This window comes from Medicago sativa, chromosome 6 (genome assembly GCF_051527215.1).
Source record: "Medicago sativa cultivar Bolivia chromosome 6, Bolivia_mono, whole genome shotgun sequence".
In the NCBI taxonomy this organism is placed as follows: domain Eukaryota; kingdom Viridiplantae; phylum Streptophyta; class Magnoliopsida; order Fabales; family Fabaceae; genus Medicago; species Medicago sativa.
Genome location: NC_140754.1, coordinates 23994224 through 24010778, shown reverse-complemented (window position 1 = coordinate 24010778; position 16555 = coordinate 23994224). Strand labels below are relative to the sequence as shown.

Genomic DNA, 16555 nt, shown 5'->3' with positions numbered 1-16555 from the left:
ATCCCGAACCGAGGAGACGACGTCGGGAGCCACAATATCCCAAAAAAATTGAAAGAAATGTCCACCAAATCCATCAGGACCAGGCGCCCCATCACCATTTAAATCAAAAACAGCCCTTTTAATCTCATCAACACCGGGGTCGCAATCGGCATCAAGTTTTCATGTTCGGTAACCAAATGAGGAATCACCGTGCTCACTAAATCATTAGAAATGCAGGAATTGTCCACACCAAAAATATCTTAGAAATATTCTAACACATGATTTTCAATATCACTAGGCTCGTTAGCTGCACCTCGCCCAACATCAACATAGAAATTTGCCGAAAAGATACTTTAATTTTCGCTAACCGATGGAAATAGCGAGTTCCCGTCGCCATATAAAAACCGTTGGTGCTTAGCCTTCTCACGCAAAAGTTGATCTTGACAATTTAGTGCTTTTGTCAAAAGTAATTGTGCTTGTAACTCTTGAGCGTGCAGGTCATCATCATCAATACCGTATTCATCTATAAGGTGCCGAATGCGAGTAACCTCCATAGAAGCGAGGTCAAGCTGCCTATGAACATCCCCAAAAATAGATTTGTTCCACACTTTAAAAGCTTCTTTAACACGAACTAATTTTTGTTGTAAACGGTGCATCCCATTTCCCACCACCGCCTTATTCCAAGTTTCCAACACAAGACGACGACAATCCTCATGAGTGGTCCAAACTTTAAAAAATTTAAAAGAGCCGCGCTTCTTATGTAAATTGCAATCCATTTGTAGTAAAAGAGGGTTGTGATCCGAATGGATTCCCGACCGAGCCGTGCAAGTTGTGGTCCCCCAAAAATCCGTCCAAGCTTCATTGCAAATTGCGCGGTCGAGACGTAGGGCAATAGAATCGAATTTAACCTCGCCATTATACCAAGTATATAGAGCACCAAAAGTATCAAGATGCAGCAAAAGGTTCACATTAGTCCAACCAAGAAAGTCATTGCAAGAAATTGTAGGTGGAAGTCTCCGACCACTCTTCTCATGAGCACCCAAGATGGCATTAAAGTCCCCCACAAAAATCCAAGGAGCTACATAAAAATTTTGCAACCCCGACAACTCCGCCCAAAGTTGTCTCCGGTGTAAATAATTGGTGCTCGCATATATACTCGCTATATAAATTTTCTTATTATTACAAAGATATTCCAAAACTAGACACCGTGAGGAGTCATACCTCACCACAAAGTCAATGTCGGCCCCCCAAAGAGCCCAAAGATCGGGTAACAAAGAACCACGGTTGTTCGCATAATGATTAGTGATCCTTAAATGAGTCCAAAACCAGCCGGGAACAGAGCTTAAAGAAACCATTGGCTCCGCCAAAAAGACAAGAGACGGGCCATGAACACGATATAATTCACCAAGAGCTAACTGAGTCATGATTACCAACTCCACGAATATTCCAAGAAATAATCTTCATTGGGAGGTTGGTAATGGACCCCGAGAGCGGGTTGCATATGATGCCTTGGCCAACCTGGGCTTCTTTTGCGCTTCGAGAGATATGGGGTGAAAGGAACAACTCGCCGTTGCACCCTTTAATAAAGAATCTTTTACCATCTCAATCTCCTTTTGTAGCATCGGATCCACCGGATCGTCGTGCCGGGCCACAATATTTTTTACATTCGGAAAATCGAAGCTAAAGTAAGAAATGGTTCTTCATAATTCTTAACAACCTCCCCGACGGGCCATATTAGTCGTGACATTCCGTAGAGGAATTTTGAAAGGTTCCTTAGAATGAGCAGAAGTTGGGACCGATCGTTGTTCATTCGGAGTAGTTTCATCCCTAGTCTCGTCATCTTCGTAGTGTGATACATTTTCGTGGCTGCCCGTGTTTCGATGGATTGGACTCGGATCTCATGAGTTTGTGAATGATTGACCCTATTTAAAATACTCACCTCAATTTGAGTAACATCAATCCGATTTACTTCAAATGGAGTCTCCACAATTGGAGGTTCGCATTGTTGTTTTTTTTTTCCGGTTGGGGTGCTTCAAAAGCCTTAGAGGACCCAACACCATCGTGGTTGTCCTTAGGCTTCCATCCAGGTTGTTGTCTTTGTGAGTGCATTATCTTCTTACCATTGTCAATCGTGTCGTTTTCTTGTCCCCGTTCCTCGGATGCGACCAACGACAAGAGTTCACATTATGTCCAATACTTTTGCAATGCGTGCGTAACTCGCGGCAAGTTCTCATATTCAATCGAAAGCGGAAAGGCAAAACCCTCCCTTTCCACCATCACTTCATAGAATAAGTCTTTAGAAATATCTAAATCTACCAATATCCTAGCATAGTGGCCAAACAGTACGGTTCTTGGTAACATGATCAATAATCAACGGAGTACCAACCGCCCCAAAGAATCTCATACAACGTTATTTCCATCCAAGATTCTTGTGGTAGCTCCCAAAGACGGATCCAAACCCGAGCATGTGTTTGTCTTTGCGTGTGAATATTGAAATCCTTTGCCCATTCAAATAAACGGAGCACTCCCGGCTTCAAAGTGACAAGCCTCGCGGCCCAAACCTTGCGCAGTCTTCTTGTGTAGCAAAGGTGAATTCATAAAATCCCCGCCAATAGAGCGCAGACTCCACCGGGCCGAGAGCTTTCATGTTGTCCGAAGCTTAGAAAATAGTTCTCTCGGACGAGTATGCTTTATCTCCTTTATTTAACATTAGCCTTCCCGAAGATTAGTTCTACAAGCTTCCAACCCTCGAAGATAGGCATCCTTAGTGATGTGAATTGACAACGTTTCCCCCGAAAGATAGATGCCGGAAGAGGATCCGAATAAGTGACAAGTAGGGCCACGAAGTGCCCGAGCAAATGATGGTTTTGGGGTGACGGTGCAGATTTCTTGACTAATGCAATAGCCGGAGGGACGGAGTTGCCCCGCCGATACCGAAACCGGGACCGAACAAGAGCCCCCAACTCGCTTGCCAATCAAACATGGCGAAGGCAGAATTGTGAACACAATCGGTACACGTAATTGCTATAAAAGAACACCGTAAGAGTTTCTAAGTTTGAGAATTACGTGACCCAACCTTTGTAACACCGTTAGGCATTAGCGCGATTGCGTATTCCCAAATTGAAGAAACCTTAATGGTGGCCAACGGAGAGTGCGAGAGCAGAGAAAAACCCCGTTGTTCGCCCGATTTGGTGTTGCGGTAGGCCGATTTCCTTCTCGCTTCCGAATCCGCCTTCAGCTTGTTAAACGAGGGATATCACACAACCACAACAAGACACCGATGCAAAGGTGGTTGACGGTGGCCGCTAAATTACGTTGACGCGGTGGCCGAGATCTCTCGCCGGAATTACGTTGACACATAATTGCTATAAAAAAAGTTATGTCCCTTTCTCAATAATTTTTTTTCTTCTTAGCAAATGTGTTAGTGATCTGTCCGGTGAGGATGGATGAGATGCAACAATGTCAATGAGTCTTCGCGGTGGAACGAAAGGTGCATGCAGACACATTAGCACTCCAACGCTCAAGTGAGCAATGAAACTAAGAAAAGAATGCGTTGAAAGTGTGGTTAAAAAAAAAATGATCTAGATGAACCACTGGGAAAATTGAAGCCATCCTCGACTACCGAGGAGCGCAAAACCTTGAGAAATGTAGGTTATTCACCTTGACCCTCAAAGAAGGAACCATGACACTACAAAGACATGCAACCCAACTACATAGACTCTTGGGAGGTACTCTGCTGGCAATTCACCTCCCATTTTACAGCCTCTTAGTGACACCTCAGAACTAATGAAATCATAGGGGTCATCGTCTAAGGAAAAGAAGAAGAACTATGGAGCTACATCGAAAACTTCAACAAAAACATCATCTGAGTAAAATACGTTGATGAAAGGATGAAGTTTTATTTGCTAGAATTGTGGCTATTACCTGAAAACCTCTTTTCAAAAGAAACTAGAATCAGACCAATCTTGACAATTTGTTCGTTAGAGCATAAGCTTAAATCCAATATGAGGAAAATGATATTGCTTATGATATTGCTTATGTTGCCACTGAAAATGTGCAAAGTGCAAACCATATCTATGGTCGATTGTTTGCAACCGTGCATTCTTGTAATGCATTTAAAATGATGAATAAGTTAACCACGGATCAAATTAAATTATATTTTTCTTCAAAAAAACCAAATCAAATCTTAATTCAATGTGATCCCTATGCCAATATGGGTTTTGAGTACACTTTACTACAATGCCAAAACTTTCCTCTCACCAGTTCTCACACATTTGACGCCATTGTGGCGCAATAGATGAACGAAAACGAGTGCTATTATGAAGAGAAATGAGTATTATTGTACAAAAAGCCTAAAAGAACACTGTGCCCACAAACATAACTCGGTTATCAGGGATATTGTATTATATATGCGGGGTCGGGATTCCAATTATGGATTCCACACTTATTCACCTTAAAAAGAAGGCATTATAGTCACTAGACAACTTGATAAAAAAAGGCCAAAAGAACATAATGAATTAATGACAAACAATGAGAATACATTATTCATTTTATTTACACTACTACTTTTTTTTTCTTTCTATTTTTCCTTTCGAATAGCTGCAAAATTATGAGTCATGTGATGGAAAGTGAACAATATAGCAGGGGATGAACAAATTTCACTCACTATAAATAATAAATACATTACTTTATATAACATTTACAAATGATGAAATTTTAAAGCCGATACATGTAATGATATGTCAAAAATTGCACAAGACATCAACGTCAATTAAAATTCAAGTTCGGTATTTTAAATTATTCAAAAATGCATGATTCCGATGAATGCGGGGAATCCTATTCCCATTAGGATCTGATTTTTATGTACAAACTCAAATATTGTTTGGTAACTCGGCAGTATCTAGCAGAACATTATCCCTATAACCATAAGGTTGCGCTTAAAACCATCCATCTAAACCCCGAGATAAATTGGTCTAAAATCATCAGTGTGAATAAAAATCTGTAATAACCAGATTGCAAAACATGTTCACAAATATTTCAATAAGAGTAAATTGATATAACAGTCCAAAAAGCAATGTTTGTAGGAATGTATCCTCCAACATATATGTCAGAGCTTTGATTAAACCACTGCAACATTTGAAATACATATTGGCTTTTTGTCACAAAAAAAAAAAAACTACCATGCCTCACCATAGTTTTCCCTTCACCGCAGCTAGCCGACCATTAAAGGAAATATATACCATAATATTAGAGATACCAATGTAGATAAATACACTGGGAATCTTGTGATGTTCACAATGTATCCTTTATGTTGTGAAGGAAATTCCAATATTCGTTCAACTTGTGATCATGAGGTACAACTTCATCCCACTTGCTCGTACAAAATATTGCATATGCATCCGCCGCATACCCGATTAAAAGCGACAACCGATATCAATCAATGTAAGGAAAAGATAATATACAATGTTATATGCAATTTTGGCCCCTCTCGGTTTTTTCCAAGTAACTTAGTCCCTTGATTATAAAAATTAAAGAAATATAATCCTACCATTAGTTGTATTTGACATAAATCTTTTAAGGTTTACTTTTTTTTTTATAAAATATTTAAGGCTCGATGATGAATTTGAGATATAAAGTTTAAAATTAAGAAATTTCAAAACTTGTGTAGATATAGAGAGTGAGCAACCATGTTCGCTTGTCTCCGAACAAACTTATCCTCAAAGTCACAATTTAAAGATAGAATACGTCGACAATCGAACTAAACTCGTAAACATCGTCTCTATATCGTGGTTGTACATTTTTCAATTTAAACAATTCAAATTGTACATTTTTCAATTTATTATAATAATTTGAGGGTTTTAAAGAAACAAAAAAGGATGAATGGACTAAAATCACTAAAAAAAACTAGAGGAACCGAAATTACACATAGAACAAACTACTTGAGAGACCAAAATTGTAATTTAGCCTAAAAGTAACATGTTAAAAATGAAAAACTGACATATAAAATGTTAATAAAGAGCACACATACTTGCCAACACCGTGCAGTTCGAGTCACATACGTCCAAGTCCCGGCTAAGTATTCACGAGAAAGGCGTTGCAAACTTTCCGACCTTTTCACTTGAAGACCTAATGTCTTAATTACCTCTTGTATTTCCTCTTTTGGTACTTGCATGCAAGTTTCTGCGTTTGGACATAACTTAAAAAGTTTGCTAAAACTTTTTCTCGCCCGCATTTTGCAAAATAAGAAGCTAACTCATAATAGGGTATACAAAAGGAGCAACGTAACACATAGAAAAGATGTTTTAACCAAAGCAAAAATGCAACACTTGTCAATGACACGCAAGATGTTGGGACATAAATTTACCAGTTTCCTAATTTAACATATTCTCAAATCATGCATCCACCTCATCCGACATTAATCAAATCATGTCATAAATTAACAAAATATCAGCACTCGAGACATTCATAGATTATAGATAAAGTCATGAACAAAATATCCCTGTTAAAAGGGAAAGTTAGTCAGCATCAAGAAAAAAAAAAATCATGTGAAAAGGACACGACCCACATTGCCTAAATCTGAGGCATCCCTAAAAAGTCGATGGTTAAATCACGGCAAAAATGAGGGGCAAGTATGTCATCATAAAGTGTGTTCATTGGCAGTCACTATAAAAAAGAACTAATGGTACATTCTAATAACATTAGAAAAGAAGTTAAATCATCAACAAGCTTATATAGAAGCAACATGAAAATGGAAATAACATGTTTAAACTGATGAATAAAAATAATATCCGCAAAAGCATATCACAGCAGAAATTGTGTAACTTATTTCCTCCCCTTTAGTATATTCTTTTATTATTGTGTGATCACGTATAGGACAGTTATGGTTATGTATTCATGTAATAGGTCAAGGGAGGGAGGATTCGATCAAAATTGGATTAATAATTAGGAGGGAGAGACCAAGCTCTTGATTCTCGGGTAGGAACCAACCTTGTAACTACATTAACATTATTTCTCTAAATTTCTATGATATACTCGTGTATGATTCTTGTAATAAAAGTGACACCGATAATGTCGCAAAGAGTTGTTTGCATTACATTATGTTCAGCAGACACCAATAATGTTATATATTGAACAGAGAGTTTCTAAATTATTCTATCATTACCAGTTATTACAAAAAGTTCCATTAATTGTAAGCTGCCACTAAATCCAAAACTGAACTGTTTGGAATATGATATTTCCATTAATACTATGCTGCCATTATATCCAAAACGGAACTGTTTTGAAAATGTTGGGCATTGTTTGGTAACAAATCAAGAGTCTGCTAAAATCCTAATACATTATCCTTCTTTATTTCTAAATTACTAATTTAGAATTAATATTTTACATGCTGGAAATTTTTCTACAGAACAACAAAAAGGTTATCATGTGTACAAGTGTAGCGACATGTGCAAATGCAATAAAACCTGTCCAAACAGAGTATTGCAGAGCAGAATTCACGTTCAATTGTAAGTCTTTAAAAAAGAGAAAAAGGCTGCCACTGTGCCACTGTTCTTCTTTACGATGAATTCAAAATGACTCAAAAGGATTTTTACTTTTTATGTTATCTTGTGTTTTCTACTATTCAATAAAACTCAACTGAAGCAAACGGTTTGCATCTCTTTCAACATGTAGTCATCAACAAGCTTCTAACAAAATCAGCAGTTCAGCACCAAATTCTTAATCATAATTTCTAAGCAAGACCTCAAGAAGATAAATTTCAAATATGACATTATAGCAATGCGACCAAAAGACGATTAACCTTTTAGAAAGCCAAAACAATGAAGAATAGCAGTAAACCTTTCTAAAGCAAATCAGAAACAATATTCATTAATCACTAAAATAGAAAGAAACAGTATCATAATAAAGTCAGGACTGACAGTAAAACATCAGCAACTAAAGAAATACTTTGATAAATGTACCTGTTCACCTTTAGTGCGGTTCAGTAGCATACATATAACAATCACCCTCCATGGATCACGGAAATGATACTCTTGAAGGAGACGCTTTTCAACGAGAGGAGGTGTAGAACGTGGAGGCACCCAATTATTATCCGGTGTTTTCCTTATGTAAGCTTCCCTACATCTATCAGCCTTAAGAAAAGGTTTAGTTTTTCTTTTTGATTTCCTAGGCTTTTCAACTTTCGGTCTCTTTCGAGAGCCATTGAAAATCTTAGGAGGAAGTTCACTCTTCTTAACACACTGACTTGACACTTTTTCACTCTGATACCTAAACTGTTCTAAATCTTCAATGCTCTTCGTAGAACGAGACACGACCCTCTGTGGATGCTCCACATTACACTCTTCAACTTCCTGAAAATAAGGAGACACGACCCTTTGTGGATGCTCCACTTTACACTCTTCAACTTTCTGAAAATAAGGAGACACGACCCTCTCTGGATGCTCCACTTTACACTCTTCGATTTTCTGAGAATAACGAGACAAGACCTTCCTAGCACGACAAGAATCCACCTCAACAACACTCTTTGTAAGATGATTTCCCTTGTACGCATACTTACTGAAAGGATTGTCGACGTACGCAAACTCATTGTAATGCTGACTTTCCATTCTCCCTGTGTGACAGAAAAATAAAAAAGAAAACTAAAAAAATTACCCAACAGGTAAACAGAGGTTCAGTAGAATCGACATTTATGATCGAAAACATGTCAGTGTCCATCTACAAACATAACAATTACATAGAATTATATCATTTTGTCAAATTATTATGGATGTTGGTGTGGGTGCTTGGCTTGATAGGGTTATACACCGACATTGTAAATAAGGAAGAAATAACACCGACGACATTTCTGATCGAAAACGTGTGTAGGTGTCCGTCGAGGTACAAACAAACATACTAATTACATTAAATAAGTTATTTCGTATCAGTGTTTGATAAATGGGTCGGAAATGCAATAACCGAAGAATAAGGGGAAAAAATAGAAAGAGAAATCACTACCTGACCTGACCACCACCGGAAAGTTCCTGTCACCGAAATGAGTAAAATGGGTCGGAAATGGAGAGAGAGAGAGAGAGAGAGAGAGAGAGAGAGAGAGAGAGAGAGAGAGAGAGAGAGAGAGAGAGAGAGAGAGAGAGAGAGCGCTGGAATGTGTAAAGGGCAGTGATGAAGATGAGATGGTTTAAGCTGTGACACCTACTAACCCATTTATTTTCTTTTTTAATAACTAACCCATTTATTTTCTTTTTTAATAACTTCTTTTTTTATTTTTATCTTAAAAAAAAAAAACTTTTGGAATTTTTATTGCTCCATAATGTAATTTTTTTCTTCTTGGTGCTAAAATGAACTTTTAATACCCAAGAACGCTTAGATGAGATGATACAACTCTCTTCTAATTTAATTAAGGTATTGAGTTTGAATTCGGTCTTGGACATTCAATCAGCCGTTAAAACTCTTAAGAAGAGTTTGTCGTCCATTTGAATTCCGAAAGCTAGAGGGATTAGTCTCCGCAAGTTGCGTGCGGTGACACCCAAATTTACACAAAAAAATAATGAAATTTTAATTTCAATTTTCACAAAGCTACAATTTTAATCCTTTACTTTTTAAATAATTTGACTCTATCTATAACCATTTTGCAAAAATGTCGGTCCCTTCAATATGGATCTAGTTAATGTATAGGTGTACATAACTTTAACCCACTTTGGTTGGCCTAGTGCTATTGACTTGGGTTCTAAGAGTGTGCTCCTCCTTGAAGTTTCGGGTTCGATTCCTTCTAGTGTCAATTTAGGTGGTCTAATTTAGTTTCTTAAAAAAAAAAACTTTAGCCGAGTCGTACACATGTATGCAATTTTTTATTTTTAATATAAAAAAATCGGTTCATTATCGATTGAATTAAAATAATTTAAAAATAAAAACTCATGTTTTTTCCTCCCTTTTTGTCCAAATCAAATAATGCAAAATCATTCCACACCTCGCCACACCACTAGTCCACCACAACACCCATAAATTCACACATCAAAACACCAATAATTAGTAAGGTTTGTTCATCCCAATAACCATGATTTTGTTTAGTATCAATAAGAGATTGAGGTGAACAATTCCATCGTATGTAACCAGTAAATCATAATGATGGTGTAAATTATTCTACCCGATTAGTTATGCCGCAACAATAACGTGTATTCAAGGTCCTCTTGGAGCGCGAAGAATTCGACGAGGCATACTTTAAGACTTAAAAAACTTAGCGCCGATATTAGAAGTTGAACTTATGTCCTCACGGAATAACTCCTTATTAACCGAACTTATGTCCTTGTTGATTTATAAGCTTTTAAGAAAAGAAAATTAACAACCTTTTTTTTGTCATGTATAGGGTTCGAACATCAACCTATACATAAGAGTGAATAGGTTTTTCGGTCCTTCAATTTGCACGCACCAGTCAATTTCATCCTCAAATTAATCGCAATAGTTAATATGTCCCCGAATTTTACAAAGTTCAATCAATTTAGTCTCTTTGTCAAGTCTCGTCATTAATAGTGCCAACATGTCACGTTAAACACCGACGTGGAGTTCCAAGTCACTTCAAAGTATACAGGGACAAATTTGATAGAAAATTTTGATTTTTTTAAAATGAAATTAATTACAAATCGATTCATGAATTATTTATTAAAAATCAAACTAATCCATGAATCATGCCACCCACTATCAAATAAACTGATCCTTAATATAACTCATAAACATTCAACCATCAATAAAATCACAACCCATATTCACCAAAGAATCGTCGCAAGCGTTTGTTTCACCATATGAATGACAAATTGGATTTATGTGATTGTGTTACTAAGTATGCGAGGGATAATTGAATAAAGGAAAAACATGACATGGGACAATGTTGATGTTGATTTAAGATATGTCTCATTTATCGTCTTGTAAAGAGAAGAAAATGAAATATCAAATTCACTTCAATGTCCTTTAGACATATAAAAGAGTATGACCATCTTTTATGACCATCTCAATTCTCATCACTCAATTATTATTATTTTAATTAATTATGACAGTGTCATGTCGGATACATTAGTAAAATGAAAAACAAACTGGCCTTGTTCTCTTCTCTTGTATGAACTTGAATTTTGAAAGATGTAATGACTTTAATCTATTGAATCCATGTTGATCATAGAGACTACAATTATAAGAACTACAATTAAGAGGAGTAAAAAATTGTGGAAATGATATAAGTGTCAAATAAGGTGTTTTCAAATCTAACAAATCACCTAAGCTTCTACCTATTGAATCATTTCCATACTTACCATCTTCAGATTTTAAATCTCATTTGATTCTTCATCAAATACGTCATGGTGATGATCATGTATTCTGCTTCGATTCCATCTTCACCATAGCGTTCAAAAAGAAACTTTTATCGTACTTTATATTTATGATAATATTAAGACTCTTTCTAGTCTCACCCCATATAATTTTAGTTACACCCAAATTTATTTAAAATTTTACAATAATACCAAAATTGTCCTCTTCATGTAAATTTCTAAAAACCCTTATTTCATTATCATTCTAAACCCTCACCCCTTTTTCACCCACAAACCGCCATGGATATGCAATCAATACCTACTAAAATCGCCAATTAAATCAACATCTCATCCATTGATACGTACTCGATTCATACAAGTAAGTGAATTTCATAATTTTCTTCGAGTTTCTATTTATCGTTTGCTCTATGATTTATTTGATGTTGTTAATTTTACCATGGATGTTTATCGTTATTGTTAATTTCACGTTTGTCCGTCGATTTGTTTGATTTAATTTTACGTAGAAGGGTAACGTAATTTACGTTTACATAGGTCTCACGTGAATTTAGTTTACGTACATATTCTAAAGAGGAATAACATACACGTAAACTTAGTTTACATGAACTTAAGTAAAATCGGTTTACATGAACTTAAGTAAACTCGTTTACATAAACTGTGTAAACTACGTTAGTTTACTTAACTTATGTAAACTCGCAGTTACATAGTGTATGTAAATTCAACTTACATAAACTACGTAAACTGTGTAAACTCTTATTGTAAACTCGGTTTACATAGTGTATGTAAACTCGCATTACATAAACTACGTAAACTTAGTTTACATAAACCGTGTAAACTCGGTTTTCGTAGTATATGTAAACTCAGGTTTAGATAAACTACGTAAATTGAGTTTACATAAACTACGTAAACTCGCTTACTTAAACCGTGTAAAATCAGTTTACGTTAGTTTACTTAACTTATGTAAACTCGGTTTATGTAAACTCAGATTACATAAACTACGTAAACTTAGTTTACATAAATTGTGTAAACTCAGCTTACGTAGTGTATGTAAACTCGGTTTACATAAAATAATTTAATAAAATTATTAGTAGTATTAGTGTTTAGTTCTTTATTTATTTTTTTTGGTTTGAAAAAGTCTATCTGTGAAATAATAAATGTATTTGTAACTTTTATCATTTAAATTGTACTACAATTTACGATATTGTTGTGTATGAATCAAAAAGTTTTTAACAAATAAAATTATAGTAAATTTTTTATATTGGATAATATTGTTCTTGTTGTGTCTTACTCCTACTTTTAATAAGATTTATTTTAAAAACTCATTTGGACAACACTTGAGTGACATTGTAGTGCTAATGCAATGAGACATTGACCAACCACAAAGTGCCACATGTCACCATTTATTTATAAAAAAAAAAAGCAAAATTTTCTTGTGAAGAGAGAAAAAAATACAATTTGTGACACTGTGAAGAGAGAAAAAAAATCACGTGTCCTTCAACGTGCATACACATTGAAGGAAGAAAAAGCTCATCGACTCAAATAAATGACTAAATGGTCTTACTAACAAGTGTCCCGAAACACCTTTTAAACATTTTAAATCAAGTAATTATTTTTTAAAATGTTAAACTTTTCAATTATCAATACACCGATTACATAAACTTTCATAAAAATTTACTATCTAATGTCCTTAACTAGTACCCCTAACTTAATTAATCAATCTAAGCTAGTAGGCACTAACTCAATTTCTTTTCGAAAACAAAAAAATCAAAAGTGTCCCATCAAATTATGTTGTGTCCCAAAACTAGAGAACACGAAAGGTTTTGGTTCATAGCAGGAAGGGTTAGTACCCTTTTTCTGTTTATTTTGAACAACACCACACATCAACAAGCAAACACACATTCACTACTTGTTTTGTTTATTTTCATCATGAATCACTCATTACTTGTAATATGGCACAAAGAAGAATAAGAGTTAAAAAAAGGATTTGCGCCATTCGTCGAATTCGTGCTCTTGATGGAAGTGCCTTTTTCAAATGGTATGCATTAATTCAATTCAATGTTCCTTTTCTTCTTTCTTTCATTTTTTGTATTTTATATTTTTGTGCTTATACTTAATATGATTAAATTGAATGTGTATGTATGTAGTGGAACTTGTGGTATGTCCGTTGCTATTGCATTGGCTGTGACTCCAACAACATTCAATTTAAAAGGTTACTCAGAACTGTTCCCAAGCGAACTCGCTCAAACATTCAACAATTGATGAAGAACCAACCCATTTCGCCTTATCACATTTTAATGTAACATTGCTCACTCGCAAGTCCATCTTTAGTGTTAAATGTACTAAAGGAATTTCAACCTTTTAGTATGTTACTCAATATATGCAGTCAGGGATTCCCCACATTCACGCAATCAAGACACCTGTAGACGTTCAATCAATTCATATTAAAAATAGAATCTGCATTTTTTTGGGACCGTCTCATCATGATCGAACAACCACCTATGTCCAAACTACGTGAATGCAGGACTAGGGAATCCAAATTCACATGTAGGATGTTGTTTTCCATTTTTCCTATCTTTCTTTCTTTGACATTATCCTATTGAATTTTGTTGCATTGTTTATGACTATGATATGATTCGTGTTCAAACTTGATCTATTTAGATGCCTATTCAATTTTGTTCATAAATTATTATATGATTTCTATTCAATCTTGATCCTATAGCTTCTTTATGCTATCAAAGTTATTACTATAACTAAAAGTGGCCTCTTCATAGCCTTTACAAGGTGGTAAGATAACTTGTCAACAATTTGCAATGTTCTCCAGTCCCCTTGAAGTTATTCTTGGATCTAATGTGGAACAATAGATGTATTGCTACCTTCTTATGCCATATGTGATTATAAAGGTAATTGGACAATAAACACTTAAATTCATTATCTCTTCAGGAGAGGCAACCATATGCTAGAGAATTGGACAATAAACACCAAGATGCTTTGAAACAAGAGGCTTATGAGATCATAAAGGTAAGTTGAAAATCAAATGTTGATCTTGTTTTTTAATATATGTTAATATTGAAATTATACATTGAAGTTTATATTGGAGAATTTTTGGTTAGTTAGTTTCTAAGTGGTTGGTTACTCTCAATTGTTGTTAAGTAAGTTATACACACTTGCATTCTTTCATTATGGATCAAGTTCTAATAGTTTCAAAAATTTTCTCTCTTGAATATTTTTACTATTGTCTTGATCTTTAGATCGTTTTAACCAAAGCTAGACTATTGATTCATCTTCTATCTGGTAAGATGTTACATAATTTAAGTTTGAACTCTAAGAAAAACTTAGAAACAAGTTAATTAAGATGTGACACATATCAGCATACTTGGACAAATTCAAATTTCAAAAGTTGGTCTCTGATAATATATAGAAAAAACCTTTGATATTTGATTCACTATATCATTGATTATGGTTCACTATCTATTAGATTTTTTTAAGGAAATTGGCGATTCAATTCTTCTTGAATGTACATTTTGTTTGCATTAACTGACATGTTAGAATCGGAGTCCGTGTTGTGTTTGGCGTCTCTGTCGGTGTTTCTTCAAACACTTAAAATGAAAAGTTGAAATGATCTTACAATGACAAAACCATCTAAATAATTTATTCCTTACATAAGTTGAGATGAGTTTAATCATCTCACTTTTTTTCTTCATATTCTCCTTTTTCTAATTTCTTTATTGGAATTTATAACTTAAGCCTATCTATATTGATGTACCACTTTTGAAGTAGCTTTAATTCTGATCAACCTAGCCTAGTAATTTGCATAAGGTTTTAACAGAAAAGCTATAATGATTTAACTTGTTTGTAAAGTATCAATTATTTATAGCTATAGAATATAGATAGATTAAGGGTTGTTAATGAGCTTACCATAAGCTAGCTTTCTAATGACCAAACTAAGAGAGACAATCATATTTTCTTCTATTTTTCCTCATCTTTCACTTGTATAAAAACTAAGTCAAAATCAAATAAAAAATCCTTTTAATTAAAGGAAAATACTAACCAAAGGCCTCAGCAGCACCAAAGAGTGAAAAAATCGCAATTAAGGATGTTAAAAAAAGAAATTATATAATAGTTATTGCATTGAAAAATTGTGCAATTAATTTTAAAAAAGTAAAAAATGTTTCCTTTTATGGTAATAATATCCTTTTTCGACATCATTGACCAGTGTCGGAGGCACCGGTTAGCACGCCCCTTTAATTAATTAGTGGATCGGTAATTTAATTAAGTAATTGATTAGTAATTTAATTTTAAAAAGAAATTTTATCTAAAAAATTATGCATTCAACATCTTACAACTTTTTTCTAAAAAAACCTTATCTTAAAACTTTTTTTTTTGGAGAGAAATTATCTTAAAACTTTAATAAATGAATTTTTTTCCATAATTTTTTTCTTCTTGTTATTAAGATTACCAAAGAGGCAAAAACTTGTTGAAGTGTCTTTCATTCTTTAACAAGAGGAATGCTAGATACACACTCTTTTCAACACTTTCTCTAACATTCATTCTCTTATTGGATGAAATTATTGTATGTCCTACCACTTTAAGTGGAACCCAATTTCAAAGTGTAAGACTCACTTTGATTTAACCAATAAAAAAATGAGTGTTTGAGAGAGTGTTGCTTTGATATAATAGAGATAACCAACATATGCCGAGGTCTCGTTTGGTAAAGTCATGAAACGAGCTTATATGTTATAGCGTATAAGTTTGTTTGGCAAAAAATGATCCGTTTGGTAATGATCTTTTCACAACGAACTTATAAATTATTTCGAGATCTTATAGCTTATTTCAATTCACTATTTCAAGTAGCATTTGAGCTTACAAATTATAACTTATCATCTTTTCTTCCATTTTCACACTTATAATTATCTCTAAAATCCATTTTTACCCTCTGTAACTTATTATAGTTTAAAATAAAATATTTATTTATTTTAAATGAATGATTCATTAGCCAAACACCTAATTACGTATTAAAATCCATTTTGCCCTCTACATTAAATGGATGATTCAGCATTTTTTTACTAACGAAAAAATGTAGGCATGTCCATTTTCTTTTATAATCGTACGATCCTTTTTTCTATTTGGCGGGAAAACTAATGAAAAATTGGAGCTGAAAAGACAAAGAAAGTAAGTAAAGTAACCATTCCACACACAGAGAACGAAAGAGAAGAACAAGAAACCCATTTCTGAAACCCATTCCACAGAGAAAGTAAGCTGAATAACAAGAATAG

The 16555-nt window shown here is 34.5% G+C and overlaps 2 protein-coding genes across 2 annotated transcripts; both read right to left on the bottom strand.

Annotated features, from left to right (window-relative positions):
* Positions 1 to 332: 332 nt before the first annotated feature.
* LOC146914051 (uncharacterized) lies at positions 333 to 1403 on the bottom strand. The gene has a single exon (XM_085720990.1). The coding sequence runs from the start codon at positions 1401 to 1403 to the stop codon at positions 333 to 335; it is 1071 nt and encodes a 356-aa protein (XP_085577116.1).
* A 4526-nt stretch (positions 1404 to 5929) lies between these two features.
* Positions 5930 to 9086, bottom strand: LOC146914050 (uncharacterized). The gene is made up of 4 exons (XM_085720989.1): positions 8971 to 9086; positions 7938 to 8587; positions 7816 to 7819; positions 5930 to 6231 (listed from the first exon to the last, which is right to left on the bottom strand). Exons 2-4 carry the CDS (start codon positions 8580 to 8582, stop codon positions 5945 to 5947), a joined length of 936 nt encoding a protein of 311 aa, XP_085577115.1. The 5' UTR covers positions 8583 to 8587; positions 8971 to 9086; the 3' UTR covers positions 5930 to 5944.
* Positions 9087 to 16555: the final 7469 nt, after the last annotated feature.